Genomic DNA, 18,317 nt, shown 5'->3' on the forward strand with positions numbered 1-18,317 from the left:
AGATAAATTACAGGGCTTCCCTGGTGGCGCAGTGGTTGGGAGTCCGCCTGCCGATGCGGGGGGCGCGGGTTCGTGCCCCGGTCCGGGAGGATCCCACATGCCGCGGAGCGGCTGGGCCCGTGAGCCATGGCCGCTGAGCCTGCGCGTCCGGAGCCTGTGCTCTGCAACGGGAGAGGCCACAACAGTGAGAGGCCCACGTACCGCAAAAAAAAAAAAAAAAAAAAAAAGTCAGAGACCAAATCCTGGCCCTATTACTGTTGCTGCTGTTACTCTCATTGTTATTATTACTCTATTATTTTTATGTAATCTGTTTCTGACTACCAGCCACCCTGTGTCTTAGTTCCAGCTGTTGTAACAGAATACCATAGACTGGGTGGCTTCAGCAACAAACATTGATGTCTCACAGTTCTGCAGGCTGCAAGTTCAAGATCAGGGGTGCCAGAATGGTCAAGTCCTGGTGAAGGCAGTCTTCCTGGGCTTATAGACAGATAGGCGTCTTCTCATTATATCCGCACATGGTGGACAGAGAGGGCTAACTCTCTTCCTTTTCTTATTGGGACACTAATCCCATCATTGGGGGGGGGGTTCCATCCTTATGGCCTAATTATGCCCGAAGACCCCACCTCCTAATTCCATCCTATTGGGGACTTGGGTTTCACTATATGAGTTTGGAGAACACACAATCATGGAATTCCTAACACCGTGCATCTCGGGCAACTTGTGGCTTTGGCAGCTGAGCTATTTCCTTTTCCTCCTGGGAGAGGAAAGGAGGGGGGACAGAGCACATGAGGTGATTCCTCTTTGCCTCCTCTGTACCCCATTCCCCGAATCCAAAGTGTAACAGACTCTTTCTAAGCTTAGAAAGAAGACAGAGTCAGTGTCATGAGGAAATATGGTTCAGTACACATATTCAGCACTACAGGCTTTTATTAGATGCCGTATACCTGTCAGAAAAATCATTAGCAAGATCCTTACCCTGTTTTATGTGGAGACACATTGCATAGGAATGTTTGCTAAACCATAGCTTCCTGAAGCATACAACTTAGCCTGACTTCAGAAAAGAACATTCTTTAATGTTATGTTACATTTTCTAGCAGAAAATTAGGAAGAATACTAAGAAAAATCTAGTTTGAATGGGTAGGACTTAATGAGATCTGATTTTTTTTTCTTTAATGCATGAATTTTATAAGCTTTAATGCATTAATTTTATAAGCACAGTAAGTCAATACTGGGTGTATTAAACAAAGTGTTTTTCTTTTAAAGATATTCTGGAGTGTGTACAATAATATTCCTCCTGTGACTAGCCTGCCTTTGAGATGTAGTTATCATTTAATGAGAGGAGAGAGGCGGCCACTTTGGTAAGTGTCTTCTGTATAGTTTGAGGTTAAGGTGGGAGGGAAATGGTTGTGAACTTAATAAAATAACTTCATGCCAAATTGGAATGCCAAAGTAATTTTCTCCTGGTGGTGTCGCAAAGTCATTTTAGCCATGATTTAATTTTGAAATAGACCCCTTCCCTCTACCCCTTTCCCCTTGTGCTCCAGAGTGATGAGCAGGTGTCTCAGCATCCGCCCACGGAGGACCCCATTGCAGTCTCACAATACATAGGTCCTCATTAGCTCGCTGAAGGTGCCGTGCAGGTCTTTGTATCGGGGTGTGGCATCATTTGGGTTTGTTCTTTCACTTGTTCAATAATGACCTGGACAGTGGAGTGAAAAAGCTTATAGGCTGGAGGGGAGATGAGGGAACAGATGTGGTACCCACATCTATTATATGAACAAAGATCATATAACCTCAGACATACCTCATGTGGACCACATAGAAAGTGTATGATACCGATCACGGCCCAGGGTTGAGGGGAAGGTGTCTTTCTTCTTTAATAGCTGGAGTAATGTTGAGGGTGGAGGACAGTAAGCCAGTTTGCCTAGGCTGGAGTCCCAACTAGTAGTAAATCCTTGCATCATGTCCCTCAACTGATCTAAGCCATTTACTCATTAATAAAATGGGAATATATCTTAGCTCTTTGGTAGCAAATGGCAGAAACGTAAACTGAGCCAAAAAAAGGAATCTTTTGGCTTCTGTAACTAAACAGTCTACCGGTAGGGCTGATTTCAGGCAGATCTGGGTGCTCAGTTCTTCTTAGGAATCTGACACTCTCCGTCAGACTTGCTTTGCTTTTCTCTGCCTTGGCTTAATTTTCAGGCAGGTTTTCCCATTTGTGGTGACAAAATGGCTTTTATAAGCTCCAGTCTTAAGCCCTACAAGTTTGTCAGTGTCAGCATTCACCAGCTCCAGTAAAATGCCAGGGCAGGCTCTCATTGGCCCAGCGTGGGTTGCCTTTCCATCCCTGGCCAATCATAAAGACTACGAAGTCATAAGTGTCTGGGTCATAAGCCCACCTTTAAAGCTAGGATATGGAATCAGCCATATCAGAAAGGGTCTGGCATGAGAGTAGGGGACAAGTAGCTCCTTAAAGGGAAATTGGGGCGCTCTTGCCAGAAGAGGGAGCAGTTACTACACAGGGAGACAGCAGATGTCCTCTGCCGGGGCTGAGTCCCCTATTAGGCTTATGACACAAGACTGAAATGCGAATCAGATGAGGCGATGTCAAGAGCATGACATTGAAATGTAAAGGCCTTCTCACATGTGAAGCACTTGTATTAGTTTGTCCACCCCAGGGGGTCTAGGGAACCTCTCCTCACCAGCTCCTTGAGGATGAGAACCTGGTAGCCCATCACCTTCCCTACCCTTTTGGCCACTGAATCCCACCTTCTTCCCTCCCCATCTCCATCCCCTTCCTTTTTCTTTCATCTGCTTCTGTTTCTAGTAAAACGAACCGGGGAGAGTTTATTGCAGAATGCTCCGTTATTTTTTGTTTTTAATGTCATCCATTGTTGAACTAGATGTATGTAGAGCTACTTAATCCATGAGTGTAACTGTGAACATTGGTCTTTGATCCAGGGAAGAGGAGAGTAATGCAAAGGGTGGCGTATGGAAGATGAAAGTTCCCAAGGACAGCACGGTAGGTTCGCTCTCATCCTTTTCTAGAAGCTAAGTTCGGGGTTGTTGACAGCTTATGATGAACCTCTTGTGCGTTGTAGACAGTCCGCCTGGTAGACTCAGAATGGGACTGGGGGTGAGAAGTTCTATTCTGACCTTGGGGGTTTTCTGCCTTACACTGTCACCTTGAAAATGCATTGTGGGTCTCTGTAGAAATGGTGTAAGAGTGTGACTGTATCATATAGTTCTGAACAGCTACATGCCTATAAACTTTACAGAAAAGCTGATTAGGGCTGTCATGTCCTCCACAGCCATGACCGACATGTGGAAGTGGGTCTACGTAGTGAGAAGCAGGATCCTTCCCAGCAAAGGCTCGTCCCTTCCCCACTGGGGCGACAAGCACTTCTGAGAATGACCCTGGCACAGAGAGTGGGGATGTGTGGGAGGCCTTGCATCTCACCGCCCTTTGGGGTTTCATGCGAGGCTGTGTCCAGTCTCCCTCTGGGGCTGATGAAACCCTGGTTAATGGCACAGCCTGCTCGGCCGCTGGTTGGCAGTGGTCAAGCTTCAGAAACCTGGGTTTCCCGGGAGTGGGCTCTAATTCATTGTACCGACTGAAAAGAGCATTCAAATCTATTCTTAAGCCGCCTTCGAAAATGGATGAAAGGACACATGCTCCCCAGTCTCACCTTTTCATGGTTTCTTTCACGTGGACGAGCTCAAAGGATTGAAACATCTCCAGGGACCCATAGGCTTGACCTTGCATTGTTTCCCGATGAGCACACACCGAAAGATATGACCCAATTTGTTTGTTAAAGGTGCAAACTATCGTTAAGATGCATAGCTACGAGATTTGGCTAGTATTTGACATACATAATTTTTAAAACAGGGGAGCAAACAAAAAAACAAGCAAGGCCTGTGAAGCTCTTCCTGCCCCCCTGAAAGGAGAGAAAGTTGTTTTGAATTTCCATAAGGACACCTTTTCCTTGCCATGTTCTTTATTTACTTGCAGTAGACATTGACTTCTGGTAGAAACAATCATGACGTCAGCATTGGATGAAAGGTAGCTGAAAGACAAGTTTGTCCTCCCTCCTTGTCAGCTCACTTGACCACATTCAGTCGCAAATAATAACGCTTTCACATCTGCACAAGTGCCCTCATCCCAAGCAGCTCAGCCCTCTCTTTGTTGCTGACCGGTGGGAATCCGGTGGGTCAGCCTCCTCTGAATTCACAACAGGAGAGGGCACATCCCCTCCCCCTAACTTCCTCTCAACACCCTCATCTTTGTTCCTAATAGCGTAAGAGACTGCAGATGAGACAGATAAAAAACAGAAGGGATGGTTTCTAGGTGGGAGACAGGTAGACCAGACGGAGGGTCTAGGAAAGAGAAAAGAAAACCCTCCTTGAGAGTGAAAAGCCATGATGGTTGACTGCTGTGGTCTTGGTTAAAAATTCAGTGAGGCTGCTTTCAGCTCATTAGAACATGATAATACGTACTCTCATTATAGTTAATACATTAGTGGGCGCCTGGTCCAGAGCAAACACACAGCTGTTTATGGAATGGATCTTAAATCTCCAGTGCTGTTGTTGCAATCACAGTACTGAGCCCGTCGAACGCAACATTTGTTGACTAATTTCATGGTCACAACAGCCCTGGGAGGTCGGTCCTAGTATTATTCCCTGTTCACTGAAGGAAACTGATGCTCAGAGAGGCTAATAAGCCTGCCTAGGGTACAGCTCTAAGCCGGCTGTCAGGAATCAAACCCGGTTCTGGTGGAGTTCAGGGCCTGTGAACCAAGACAAGGAAGAGATACGGAACCAAGAACTTTTCGAGGAAGAGGAACTGGAAAGAACTTGGAGACCTCCAGTTACCTGTGCGTGGATGCTGGCTGTTGATTGGATGGCATTAGGGGGTCTTCAGCAGAAGAGGCTCCAGGTTTTCTCATAGGGAAGAGGTGGACTAGAGCGTGCACTGATTCTTCCAGGGAAATGCACATGTGTGCGCACACGCACACACACCACAGTTCAGTCACTTAGCAGAAACAAAATGCCTTCAAGTGAATGGAGATCTGCAAGTCTCTGGTAGTCAGTAAACCAGAAATTTCCTTAAGTGTTCTTCACTTGTGTAACCTTGGAAGTACCTTATAAACTGCTGGAAAAGCAGGAAAGGGTTTTGAAGAGAAGGATGGTCCTAATAGCATTCACTTATAACCAGCTGATACATTTTGAATCAGTGAGAGGCAAAGAAATTGGAAAAGTGTAGGTCGTTTGAGTGCATTTTCCCCACGTTGCTCTCAACTTCATCAGAGGTGGCACTAGAGATTAGCTCTGTAGCTTCGGACCCCACAGTTTTGTGGACACAGAGTTTGTGACTTGGGATCCCTTGTATCTCTCTGTGCAAAGCGATGTGTAAAACAGTACAAACATGTGCCACCACGTGGGTGTTTACGCCTGTGATTCAGCGATGCCTGCGGGCTCCAGATACGGGCATGGAAAGGGCGTGAGAGGTTAAAGAAACTGTGACTTGGGTAGCTCCTGAAGATAATTGTTTAAAAATGTATATGTGTTCCTTTTCTTTGGTTTTCTTTTGCTTTGCTTTTTGTTCTTTTCCCACACCAGTCCACAGTCTGGAAAGAGTTGTTGTTAGCGACTATCGGGGAACAGTTCACAGACTGTGCCGTCGCAGGTAATGAGACCCTCAGCTCTGGCGTCCCCGCTCGCGCGTGCTTGGCTTCTGCTTGTTCCTTGCTGAGCCTTGTTTCTGTGTGTTTGCCTTTTTTACATATTTTGGAGTTGCTTCTTTTGTAACTATGAAGTTACTTAGCTTTTTCCCATGTGCTCGTGGCGTTTTCATGTTACATGTGTATGTGCATATGTATACTTACATATGTGTATATTACGTGGATATACATATGTGTATACGCCTATATATTTTTTTGCACTTATAGCTCATCTTCATAGTGTCCGTGACCGTCTGTCTAAAATAAATAGGCAGAAAAAAAGGAAAACTCTTTTTTTTTAATTGAAGTATAATTGACATACAGCCTTATATATGTTCCAGAAGAAAATGAAATTTGACATTGGGCTCCTAACACCACTGGTGGTGGGCTTCCTTCGTCAGTTTCAGTTCTTCCAGAAGAGCCCAGTGGCTTAGTTGTCACCTGAAGTTTGTAGTTAGGTCGGCACAGTCCTTTCTGCCCCTCTCAATTACTCGCCCCTTCCTCCTGTCCCTCTCTTGGTCCCTTCTACTCAGAGTGAGAGATAAAGGGGAGGTGGGGATGAATCGCCATTAGCGTCTGTGATCTGACAATTGGGGCTGAAATGTAAAGTCTTCAGGACTTGACTTTGAAGACTTTACTTGAAGACTCACTCAGTTTTCAAATACTGAGTGAGTTTCTGAGAGCCCTGTGAATACAGTTTTATTTTGCTTTTTTTGTTTGTTTGTTTAATTAAAGTATAGCTGATGTACAAAACCCATAAGTTACAGGTACACAACATAAAGAGTCCCAATCTTCAAAGATTATACTCCATCTGTAGTCATTACAAAATATTGACTCTGTTCCCCAGGCTGCGCGACACATCCCCGTAGCTTATTTTATACCTAATAGTTGGTACCTGTTAATCCCTTAGCCCATTTTTATTTTGCTTTGTTTTTGTCGTGAAACCACTGAGAGAGGAAAATTGAATAGCTCGTTTAAAGTTTTGTTTTTTCTTCTTGGGTAGTTCCTTCTGAATGCTTCTGAGGTAACATTTAGAATCACATTTTTCCTGTTCAGCTTTCATTTTTTTTTAACTCTTTGGTATTGACTGATTTGCCCTCAGGCGTCTTAACTGGTTCTGTCTTTGGGAACCCTTATAGGCCTAGCCGGTGCCAAGCAGGTTTCAGATTTACCTCACTAACAGTTTCAATCATTCTACTTTTGTTTTCCTTAATTCTTACACGTCTTTTTATTCACTGAAGACAGAACCTGGGTTAAGATGAAATTATCTTAAAAGTACAGATCCCTTCCGTTTAAATAGGGGGTAGGTAGCAACTTTACAATATGTAGTCAAAAATGCATCTTCGGTAGAATTATAAACAAGTAAATCCCCAGGAGAGGAAGTTTTCTGTATGAATTATTCCTGTTTCCAGAACCAGGGAAAATAGTCTAAGTAATAATAAATAGGCAGGATTGAGCAAAGAAGACCTATTGTTCCGTGGTTGACTTTGGAACGAGAGCACCATTAAGTATTAACTGTTCGCTCTTAATTAACCCAGCTCCACCACGACAGCAGGTCAGCTCATCTCTCTGGTCCTCACTTCCCCCATCTTCAAACAGTGGCTCCTCCTAGCTCTGACGTCTTGTGCTGCCAGTACCCTAAAATCATCAGCGTTTTTGCCGGTTGATTCTGCTTATGAATATTACATGTTTGCTGATGGATCTCCTTTTGCATACGGGCTGCAGCCTTTTTACCATGCCCTTTCTGAAAGTGCTGTGCTAGGAGGTTACGCGTAGGTACCAAAAGCCAGACGAGACTGAAATATTGACAGTTCAGCATTTTCAGCACCCGTAAAGCTACAGTACCCTCTGCCCAATAGTGTAGAAATGGGCAAACCAAAAAGACTGGAAAATGCTGCTCTTTTCCTGAAAGGCTGAGCTAGTGTCTTCACGACTATTCTTGAAAGTGGTAAATGCCAAAGCTTCCCTCTTCACTTGATGATTTTTTGTTCACATAGAATTTAACATTGAGCTCTAGCAAATATACTTTGAAGATAAATGAGAAAACAAGAAACACGTACATAAGACACATTTCTTGAGGGGATAATAAGTTTCTCTGGGTAGCCGTGATCAGGTACTGTTTACTCTTTTGGAAATTTTTGTTTAAATGTGACATGTATACAGAAAAGGACACAAACTGTTACGTGTGTACCTTAATATTCTCAAAGTAAACAGATCCCTGTAACTGGCACCCAGATCAAGGAACGGAATGTTACTGGCCTCCAGAATCTCTCCACACCCCCCCTTCCCCCAGAGGTGGCCACAAGCCCAACTTCTGACACCTTCGACTGATTTTGTCTGCTTTCAAACACTTCTATACATGGAATTATTTAGTGTCACGTCATACACATTTAGCCAGAGTCAAGTTTATTTACAAAGGAAAGAAGGGAGAGAGGGAAAAAGGGAATGAAGGAGAGAAGGGAAGGACGGAGGAAAGAAAGGAATTATTTTACTGAAGATGAACTCCTTTAGTAATTGGACAGGTCCTCATTTAAATTGTATCTAAATGCTGGAACGTTGTAACCTCCAGAAGACACACGGGAAAACTGATAGCAGAGCTATTGAGATGTACAGATTTATAGTAAATAAGGAAAATTAGGCAAAACATATTAACTAAAGCAAAATTTCCTAACTTTGATAATGCTCATCTTTCACATTTCACTCGTTGATGCTGAGTGTGCAAGGGCAGAGGGGTGACCCTACTTCAGTAATATGCTGCAAACATGTATACCAGGAGTCAAGTCTTTACTCCTGTCATTTTGCTGCAAATGACTGTACACAAAGTGGCCCCAGAGGACAGTACACAATCCTACTTATCCAGCCACCATTCTCGAATGCCTACAGAGCAGCCCCAAATCCAGAATTTAGTCAAAAAAAAAAAAAAAAAAAAGACCTACATTAATCAAAGTAGATAAATGCTTTCCTGCCCATTTGCCGAAGTGCTCTAAGGACATGGCCACACTTAGAAGATACTTACTTTACACACAGAGCTAACAGATGGTCATTGATTCTCTAGCCTACAGTTAAAATGCCCAAACCAGAAGGGGGACGGCTAGGGAGAAACAGGCAAGAGCAGGGATGATTAATAAGAAAGGAGCAGGCAAGCAAAACCACAGAAAGCAGAATGAGCAACTCGGAACACACAGTCTGGGTCCAGTTAATGTTGGGGACTGGAGCACTAACCACCCCGAGATCTCTGAATGGTTGGCGGGAAGTCGGGAGAAATACTTGCTGTTCTCACAAAGACAGCCAAGCATCGAGGAAAAAGTTCATGTGAGTTCAGTTGGCTTTCGGGGGGCCGATCATTATGCACCTTGAAAAAGTCTTATCAAAACAGAGTAAGAAATAGTCCAAAGCTTCGGTAACATGTTAAGAAGGGCAACTCACTTGTCTGGAAAATTTGTTTGGCTGGGACACTCTGTTTACCTAAGTCGCCGGATAAATGTGATGCGACTGCTGCAGCTTTTGCCCACTAACTTGCTTTTTGTCCAACGATCCCCCTTAGAAACAGTATTTATCACGGGTTCTCTCGTGCCACCTTGTCTTGATCATCTTCTCTACAACTTACAGATAAAATGATAAGTGCTAGAAAACCGGCTCCCAGCGGACTTGAAATTATCACTCATTTCTTTCTTCCCCCTTCCTTCCGCTCAGATGACGAAGTAATAGGAGTTAGTGTCAGTGTCCGGGACCGGGAAGACGTCGTCCAAGTCTGGAATGTAAATGCCGCCGTAGTGGGGGAAGCCACCGTTTTAGAAAAGATCTATGAACTCCTGCCCCACATATCTTTTAAAGCCGTATTTTATAAACGTAAGTGCTTCATTTCCAGTTACTACTTTCTAGCTTATTCTATCATACTTTTAAAGACAGAAACCGTGTTGCCAATGAGGTGCAGGGAGAATCGCTTGAAATTCTGTAATCCAATAAATAATTCAATAAAATACATTTTAAGGGTGTTTTAAAAAAACTGTAGCCTCAGAAATTGAAGTGAGATTTCAGTTGTCGCCTAAACACACGGATCAGAAAAGGAGATACTTACTGTTTTTATTTCAAAAATTCAAACCTGATCTCAAACTTGTCATTCTCAGAAAAAATTACCTTCTGTTCGAAGCAACAGTAACAAAAAAAGTTATTATATGAGCTGGCAGGTAGATTTTCAATCATCCCTTCATAAACAGGGATTTATAATGTATAACATCTGTATCCGTGGAGGAACTCGTTCTGCGCACAGGCAAGATTGAATGTTCTACTGAAATGCTAATACGTCCTCATTACGGATGACTGTGACACAGAAGAGAATGCACGCATAGTGGTGAAATGTTAACAGTATGAATAGGTGTGTGGACCCATTGTTTCCATCATGATTCATGTTCATTGCTTTTGTGTGCTCTTTTGAAAAAGTCATCTTTTTCATAATGAAAACAGCTTAGTGATATTAAACCGATGTTTGGTAGATCAAACTGCGGGTTACAGTTTTAACAGTGAGTTAGAGCAAAGCATTGACAGCCCTACACGTATATGGTGAATTTCCTATTCCCCAGACTGTTCCAAGAGTCAGTAACCCAATTTTTTTAAACCACGGTATTTCATTGACTCTAAGATGCTCTTGATGATAAGTATTATTTTAGTATTTTACTAAGAAAGAAACATACAAGGCTCCTAATTGACCCATGGCACGTTCTTGATTCCGGGGTCTTCATGTGTGCAGTGGGGAGGCGGAGTGGGGAGTGCATCTTAGCATTGGTGAAATATACTCTATTACCGTTTCACTTTTCCCAACCCCTGGTCAAAAAGGAGAAGAAAAAAAGTCAGATTTTGCTTTGTGATTGTCTTACTGTGATATGAAGACTAAGCCTCCCTCTAGGCACTCATATAGTCACAGGCCCAGTGCTTTAGATTTTAAGCAGTGGGACAGATCTGCTGCTGCAGATACTCAGGAGATGCTTAGCGTCTGAATTTTAAATGAAAGTTTCAGTAAAAGAGACAGAGGATGGCACTGCAGAAGGCGCTTATTGATTGTGCCGTGCGGAAGTCGCACATTTGTAGATGCAGTTTTGCCTCCATAGGGAGCATTAATTGTATTTTCAGCCCAGATATTCATTGAAAGTTCACCGAGGGTCTTTTTTTTTTGTACTCCACGAGACTCACTCCAGCAGAAACTCTCCAAAAGGAAGTATGTTTCGCCGCCATTTATGAACGGGGCGAACACGTTCTTTACCTCCTTAGGACCTTCTCCACATTTGACTCCAAAGAGTAGAGAAGCGATTTGGAATGGTCAAGTCAGGCAGTCTGGACTTTTGTCCCACTTCAACACTGTGACCTCGAGCAAGTCGCGGTGTCTCCTCCTTCCACTTCCCCATCTGACTGTTGAGAAGGTTGGTCTTAAATGATCTCCAAGGTCCCTTCTGCTTCAAAATTCTAACACGTAGGGTAGCAGCAGGCTCAACACATGATAGGAGTGTTTAGGCCACAGAGGTAATCGGGCCACTGAGCGGTTAGGCTAGTTTTTAGGCCAGTGGCAATAATGAGGTAAGACTAAGCAAAGATGAGTCATCACTTCGTTGTTGTGATGGCTGGGGTTGGGGGAGGGTGGGGGGAGAAAAAAGCCAGACAGAGGAGGGGACGTTGCAGCTCCCCAGATCAGGCGCCCTTTAGGGCGTCTACGTTTATGTGGAGGCCACAGTGACGTTCGTGAGTCAGGCAGAACTGGCTGCGGGTCTTAGTAGAAATGCATATTTTAAGGGCATAAACTGACATTTAAAAATTCAAAGATTATTCAAATAAAAATTGGAATTGGAAAAAACAAGCAATTGTCTTTATTTTATATAAAGCAGGCAGTCCTTTACTCAGTAGGGTTATACACCACGTGCTGCAGAATTGATTTGGAAAAATGAGGTTTTGGGCAGAAATGTTACTCACAGCTTGATAAAGAACAGGCAGGGTGTTAGGTAGGTAGGTAAAGAACAGGTAGGGTGGTAGGGTGAACTAGGTCAGAAATGGCCAACTCCACGCTCTTCCTCAGTCTTGTTACAGGAGCCACGTGACAGGGGAGATTTTCCCGCATAGAAAGAGCCCTGATGAATTTGGGCAGGGCCTCCAGGCGGGTGGCTGAGGGTCAGGCTGTTGATAAGTTATCTGTGGGTTAGATACAGTTTGGTTACTTGACTGAGAAACTTAAATGAATGGAGACCCCCCTCCCCCCGCCAAATTCTGTTGGGCTCTTCGGAGCAGCTGAATGACAGATGTCTTCTGATGTGAGAATTGTTTAGAGCAGAGTTTGGCAAACTACACTGTCCAGCCAAATCTGCCCCCTTCCCACCTGTTTTTGTATGGGCTGCAGCTAAGAATGGCTTCCACATTTTTCAATGGTTGGAAAAAAATCAAAAGAAGAACTACGCTTTGTAACATATGAACATTGTATGAAATCCAAATTTCAGTATTTATATATAAAGCGTATTGGTACCTAGCAATGCCTGTTTGGGTATATCTCATCTGTGGCTGCTTTAACGTAACAAGGGTAGGGTTAATAGTTGAGACAGAGACCCTGTGACCCACAGAGCCTAAGATGTTTATCCTCTGCCCCTTTCCAGAAAAAAGTTTGCTGACTCCTGGCTTTGACCTTTTCTATATTCCCTTTCAACCAAGGCTAACCCAAGGCCCACAGAACTTTTCCCTGTTCCCCAGAACTCTCCCGATTCTGAATGTTCTGTTCCCATCTCCATGACCCATCAGGATTGCACTGTCTTAACTATGACTGCCCCAAACTGTCCCTCCCACTGAGAAGTAATAAAAATCCATGGACAGTTCCTATCTCTTGATGTATCATTTGGGGTCCAGCATCGCTAAGAGGTCTGTGCCCCCCCCCACTTGACCCAGTAGCAATGCTATATACTTCATTGAAGAGCAGGCCACGTTTTGTTTGATGTCTGTCCTAAAAATCTTTCTTAAAAAGAAAAAAAAAAACCATACAAAGTGAAATATTTATAAAGTTCTACATGTGAGAAATGTTCAATTAAGTCAGCTTGGAGTCCTGGCCACCCTTGGGAATTGGGCCAACCTGCGGTAACCCCGGGAGCTGCAAAGTGTGCTTCTCTCAATGTTTTATCCAAGTGAAGAGCAGGTTTGGGTGAATAACCATGATGATCCTAAAGGGCAAATGGTCCAGTTCCCCGCCTCACCCCTACCACACACTAGTCTGAAGAACTTAGTCCATCTTAAAAATACAGACTTAGGAGGGGCTTAGGAGGTGAGATGGGCCAGCCCATGTCTGCCCTCCTAGGACATCCTTCCTAGGGGGGAGGGGGGTGGACAAAGCATGGGGGATCCTGAGTGGCCTTTGGCTTTTTCAGCCCCAAGTCAGTAACTTTTCCATTTGAGAGAAGAGGATCTGCCCTTGCTTCACGATGATGGTTTAACCAAGTCCAGGAAGTGGATTTTCAAACTGGGCCTTTCGCCTTGGAGGAAATATTTTATATTTCACAGGTCTCCCGATTCCCACCTCCACTTTATAAAAATTTAAGTCTTTGGAAGATATTTTTCACAGCATCATTTTTTTATTCTGAAGTTCCTAATTTTAATTAGTCATTTTGCAAGCCAGACAGTAGGGCTGGAAAAAAAGAAGAAAGAAAAAAAAAAAAAAACGTGATTGGGAAAAATAAAAGACCCATCCATTTAATGAAACTTCATTTCCCACAGAGGGTGTTTAAAGGTAGGGGAGGACCTAAGAGAATTGCTGTCCTCCTGGTGGTGTTCTCAGTTTTGTTTTACTTTTGTTTTGTTTTATTTTTGAAGATAAGCTTGTGAATGGCCCTGTCTTGGTTCTGTGAGGCCCCTCCCCAGCACTGCATTCTGCGGGGCGCATTTCCCTACAGAATTTGCTGGCAGCCCAGTGTATCCTCTTCATCAGCTTGCTGGGATTACTCATCCTCTCCGGCACAGCAAGAAGGAACAGGCAGCATGCCCATTGCTTGTTTATTCCTTGTTTTAATTTTCATTATTACGTTTCTCAGGAAATGCACGCCTTAGCTAACAGTTACTGGCACACAAAGGTATTTGAGTTCTTGCCAACGTTTGGGGAAACTGAATGAGATGCCTTAGAGGAGGGTTGCCCCATCCTTTGCTTAAAGTTTTCTTTCCTTTTTTTCTTTTTTGTTTTTTTCTGTCCTTTAGCCCATGAAGAGCATCATGCTTTTGAAGGTGGACGTGGAAAACACTAATTGCACTCTGTAAAGAATTCTTTGTCCTTTGCTGATTGGTTTTGGAAACGGTCTTAACAGGAGGGAGAGTGAAGAGAAGACTTGCCGAAGCCCGATGCTGGTCCATTTAGAGTGGGTTTCTGCCCTTGCAGATTGAGCAATTAGGATTCAAAGTGGCAGGTGGGGTGGAGGGAGATTGTGTGGGTTTTTACCGTCACATTACTTGCTTTTTTTTTTGCTTTCTGAATTCTCTGTTCTTTTCACTCCATTTTTTTTTTTTTTTTTTGCCCTTTTAAACTCCTCATTCAGTCTAATTATTGTTTTCTATACTCCCCTTTCATTGAGGCACAAGAAATTGGTTTCCCTTTAAGTAGCTCCGCTGTACCTAGTTAATGAGAATATGCATAATCGTGACAATACTGCTTTTGAAAACCACACTGTCCTCGGAGGAATACTAGCTGGGTGAAACCTGTCTTTTGATTATTTGTTGTGACACATTCCTACATACTGTGCACTGGGCATTGTTTTTTCTGTCCCAGGGAAAAGAAAAACCTTACTTAATCTGATTTTTCACTGAGAGCACACACATCTTTTATTTTTCCTTTTTAAGAATTTTTTTTTTTCCGAGATGAAAGGAAAGGAATAGTTGGGTTGCCAAACATGAAAACTATAACCACAGTTGAGTATCAGGATATAAATCAAACTGTAGATCTTTGGACCCTCGGTGGAAATACTTTCCAACCAGAATTTCAATTTGGCCTTTTCAAAGGGAGGCGCTTGGAGTGGTAGCAAGGGGTTTGTCTCAATAGGAAACCTTATAATTTCTGATCTAAAGAGGAGGTGATATTTTAAGTGTTTGAATTAAGCTGCTTCTAAATTTTGGGTGTGTGTACCCACTTAGGGCTTTCCAAATGAATTCAGACACATTTTGTTAAATGATCCCCTTTTACCGTTCACATTGTGTGTCGTTTCCAATAATCAATCATTCTCCGGTGTGGGCAGCTTTCCCCTGCCTTTTTCATTTAGGAGCAGAAGTTAAATCTCATTTCCAGGATGAATGTGAACATTCACAAAGTTGAACTCTGAATGCATTCTGTTCACATTAATTTTTAGAATTGTTGAGATACATCGTATTACGTTACCAAATAAATACCGGTTTTAGTAGAAGGAAATGACCACCCTCTGGAACACTCAGAATGTTCTGATTTCCCTCCGTCGACTCTGCCAAGCCTCCTACTGCGTCTACCTGAAAAAGGCAGGGCCATTTGGAGACGCTTCCTCCTGCTGGCTTTTCTTTCTGGACTCAGGGGAGCTAAGGCATGCTTATACTTTTCACAAAAGGGCGGTGCATCCCAACTTCATTGCACCCAGGACTTTTAATTCCTCTTGCAGTACTGACCAGCAGAGAGAGGTGGGGCTCCTTGCAGCCCGCAACCTGTGTTTGTAAATAAAATCCTCCATTCAAACATTTTAAAGGATTTGAAACAATATCTTTTTATAAAAGTCGTGCCCTTCACTTGCATCACTAACCACATCAACCATAATAACAATGATCATGGCTTTTCTTTTTTTTTTTTTAATGCTTTGTTTCTAAACTTGAGTTTCTCCAGTGATTTCAAAATGAGGTATAAGGATATCAGACCCATTTTTCAAAAGCCTGGAACTTTTATTTTTTTAAACATTGTACTAACATCCAACTTGTTTTTAAATTATTGATCAAGGATTTAAAAAAAATATTCTGGGCATGAATTTAAATTCTTTTTTATAATATAAGTACTTTTCTGATAGAGTAGAAAAAAGGATATAATTGACTTATCTTCATTATAATTGTCATATATATTTCCACAAGTAAATGGATGTTGAAGTATTTTTATTTTTGAACTTTATTTAAAGCATTGTGATGACATGTTCAACTTTTGCATGTATGTAGCCTTTTGAAGTAAAAAAATAAAAGGAATAGGCATGTTAGGCTCCCATTAATGTTTTCTAGTTTCTATTGTTTATGATCACGAAACATGGTTTAACACACAAAGTAGGTTTTTTTGTCCCAGAGAACTTGTGCCACTCTTTCTGACCCTGTGGAAAATACCAGCTGTGAGAAGGGTTTAATTTGCCCAAGTTAAAAACCTATCATCTAAATTACCCTAAGAGAGGATTTTGTCAGATTTTGCTTTGGAAATTGTTTTAATTGACTATTTAGTTCTTAAGAGACAGTGTATGAACTAAGCTGATGTAATCAGTTTAAAAACCTCTCATTACCTTTTTGGATTAAAGAAGCTAATACTCTGGAGATACAAGGAAATGTTTTGTGGGGCACGTGACTTTAGTGTTAGGGTGGCGTCCCCCCCTCGGCCATTGCTGGGTAAAGGGGGTCCTTGCAGTAGAATCCGGGTGACTTTCAGTGAAGTCTTTGCAGGTGTAGCCTGGACTCTCTGCATAGAGCCATCCAGAAGCCAGAGAGCTTGCTCTCTGGTCTTTGTCATTCCTATTAAATAAGGACAGATGGTACTCATTGAAAGTAACTTGTCTGTATTTCGGTTCTCTTTTGTAAGCGCTTTCTGAATGCCAGCTCACTCCGTTTTAATATTCCTCCCACCCACAATGTTTCTGCATTTCTGAAGTGAGGGTGTAGTTTACAGAGGACACGTCCATTTAATATGACGTGCCTGTTAAATTGAGGGATACAGTTGATGGAGAAAAAACATGGAAAGGAAAACACAATTCTGGTAAACTTTGAGTTTAACTTGACTCTGACCTTCTCCACTTTCTTGAATTTAGCCGATGTCTAGATCATACATGTAGTCACAAGACTTTGTACTTGAAAGAAATTTTGAACATAATTGGGCCCACTAGACATAGTGTATAATCTACCCACAGAGAGATTGTCCTTTGTGAAAGGACAGGGGACTAGCCAGCGTGATAGAGCTGGGCATTGAAGTCTGCAGGCTACACCGCAGTCCAGGCTTCCTTAAACAGGGAACACTCCAAGTCTGTCCCCCTAACACCAAAACATGTCACCCCGATCACGCACTAAATATCTGATCCAACCTGGCCATCGATACACCGATACATAATCAGATACCCTTGTTATAAGCAGCTCTCGTTCTCTGCCTGTCACACTCAGTGACTGAAGCAGTGTCACAGTGTGGTGTTAGAAAGTAACCTTATTATCCCAGGAGGCGGGCATTTTGCTACACGATGCCCAACTCTGAGAGGATCCCAACTTTTGTATTTACACAAAGCTGACAACGTTTGGAGCGACCACATGGTGGCGCTGCTTTCCTGCCAGCGGTTCTGCCTCAGCAGCATCGTGTATCCAGCTCTGTTTGTATAATCATTTTAAGGTTCCACTGCCTGTTGCTCTTGTGGTTTTATAAAAATTTGATGAGGTACTACCAGTAGAAGTTTAGCTCTCCTACACCTAGTAAAAATGTGTCAAAGATAGAGCACTCCGGATGTGCTTTAAAAAAAAATCTCAAATCTTAGGCTCTCATTGAGCCTATAAGCGGTTAGGAAGAGAAGGAATGAAATAAACTAACATATAGGAAATACCAGAAATATTTCATCAAAGTGGGCAAATCTTGTGCCCAAAGGGAGAAGTAAAGTTAGAGTTTGATTCTTTTTTCTTTTTAAATATGAAACTCCCCTTTAAAAATGTAAGTCTGCTGTTCACCTTTCCTAGATTGATGTTTCTGTCACATTTCGCTCGTTACAAATGAAAGTAGAGGACTGCCTGTAGACAGTTTATTTCTTAAAAGAGGATATTCAGACCGATGACAAGTTACTTAAGAGTTTGGTGAGTCACGATGGTCAATGCCTGGAGAACTAACTGCTGCAACAGCAGAGAGGGGTCAGAAGGTGAGGAGGAAAAGGATAGGAATGGAAGTGCAGTGAAAGCCCCCTTGGGGTCTCTCCTCCTATGCAGCAGTTAGAGTGGGCTCTTCCTCTCCATCTCCCATGAGGACAAAAGCCCAAATAGATGCCTCACACATCTGATGATACTGTTCTGTTTTTGTTTTCTGCTTTTACATATGCATCGGAATCTAACAGCACTTCTTATTTAGGTTAACCCATTCAGGCTCCGAGTCACTGTCTTATCGATCTGGCTGATACAACTCTACTCCTAAAACTCACAGACTCTTAGAATTTTAGAGTGGAAGGGACCTTTGAGATCATCTACCAGGGCTTCTCATCCCTTAGCACGCAGAGGAATTTACTGGGGTGCTTCCTTTCTCGACCCCGAACCTAGAGTTTCTGATTCAGATACCTGCCTTTTTAGCAAGCGCCCCAGGGGTTCTAATGTGGATGGTCTTCAGACCCTCACTTTGCAAACCCCTGATTATATCCAACCCCTTGATGTTTC

General features: G+C 42.8%; 1 protein-coding gene across 3 annotated transcripts in view; it reads left to right on the forward strand.

The window, feature by feature from the left end:
- The window catches only part of EIF4E3 (eukaryotic translation initiation factor 4E family member 3), a 53,290-nt gene that overhangs the window by 22,873 nt on the left and 12,100 nt on the right, over nt 1-18,317 (forward strand). Inside the window, exons 3-7 of one of the 3 annotated variants that reach the window (XM_049715820.1) lie at nt 1,264-1,358; nt 2,962-3,022; nt 5,620-5,686; nt 9,414-9,569; nt 10,986-13,703. In XM_049715820.1, the coding sequence (XP_049571777.1) occupies nt 1,264-1,358; nt 2,962-3,022; nt 5,620-5,686; nt 9,414-9,569; nt 10,986-11,149 (543 nt within the window). In that variant the 3' untranslated portion in view covers nt 11,150-13,703. Of the gene's footprint in view, nt 1-1,263; nt 1,359-2,961; nt 3,023-5,619; nt 5,687-9,413; nt 9,570-10,985; nt 13,704-13,928; nt 15,931-18,317 lie in introns of those variants that run through there. The other 2 variants (XM_049715821.1, XM_049715822.1) reach the window with 2 other exon arrangements.

This window comes from Orcinus orca, chromosome 10, assembly GCF_937001465.1.
Source record: "Orcinus orca chromosome 10, mOrcOrc1.1, whole genome shotgun sequence".
NCBI lineage: Eukaryota > Metazoa > Chordata > Mammalia > Artiodactyla > Delphinidae > Orcinus > Orcinus orca.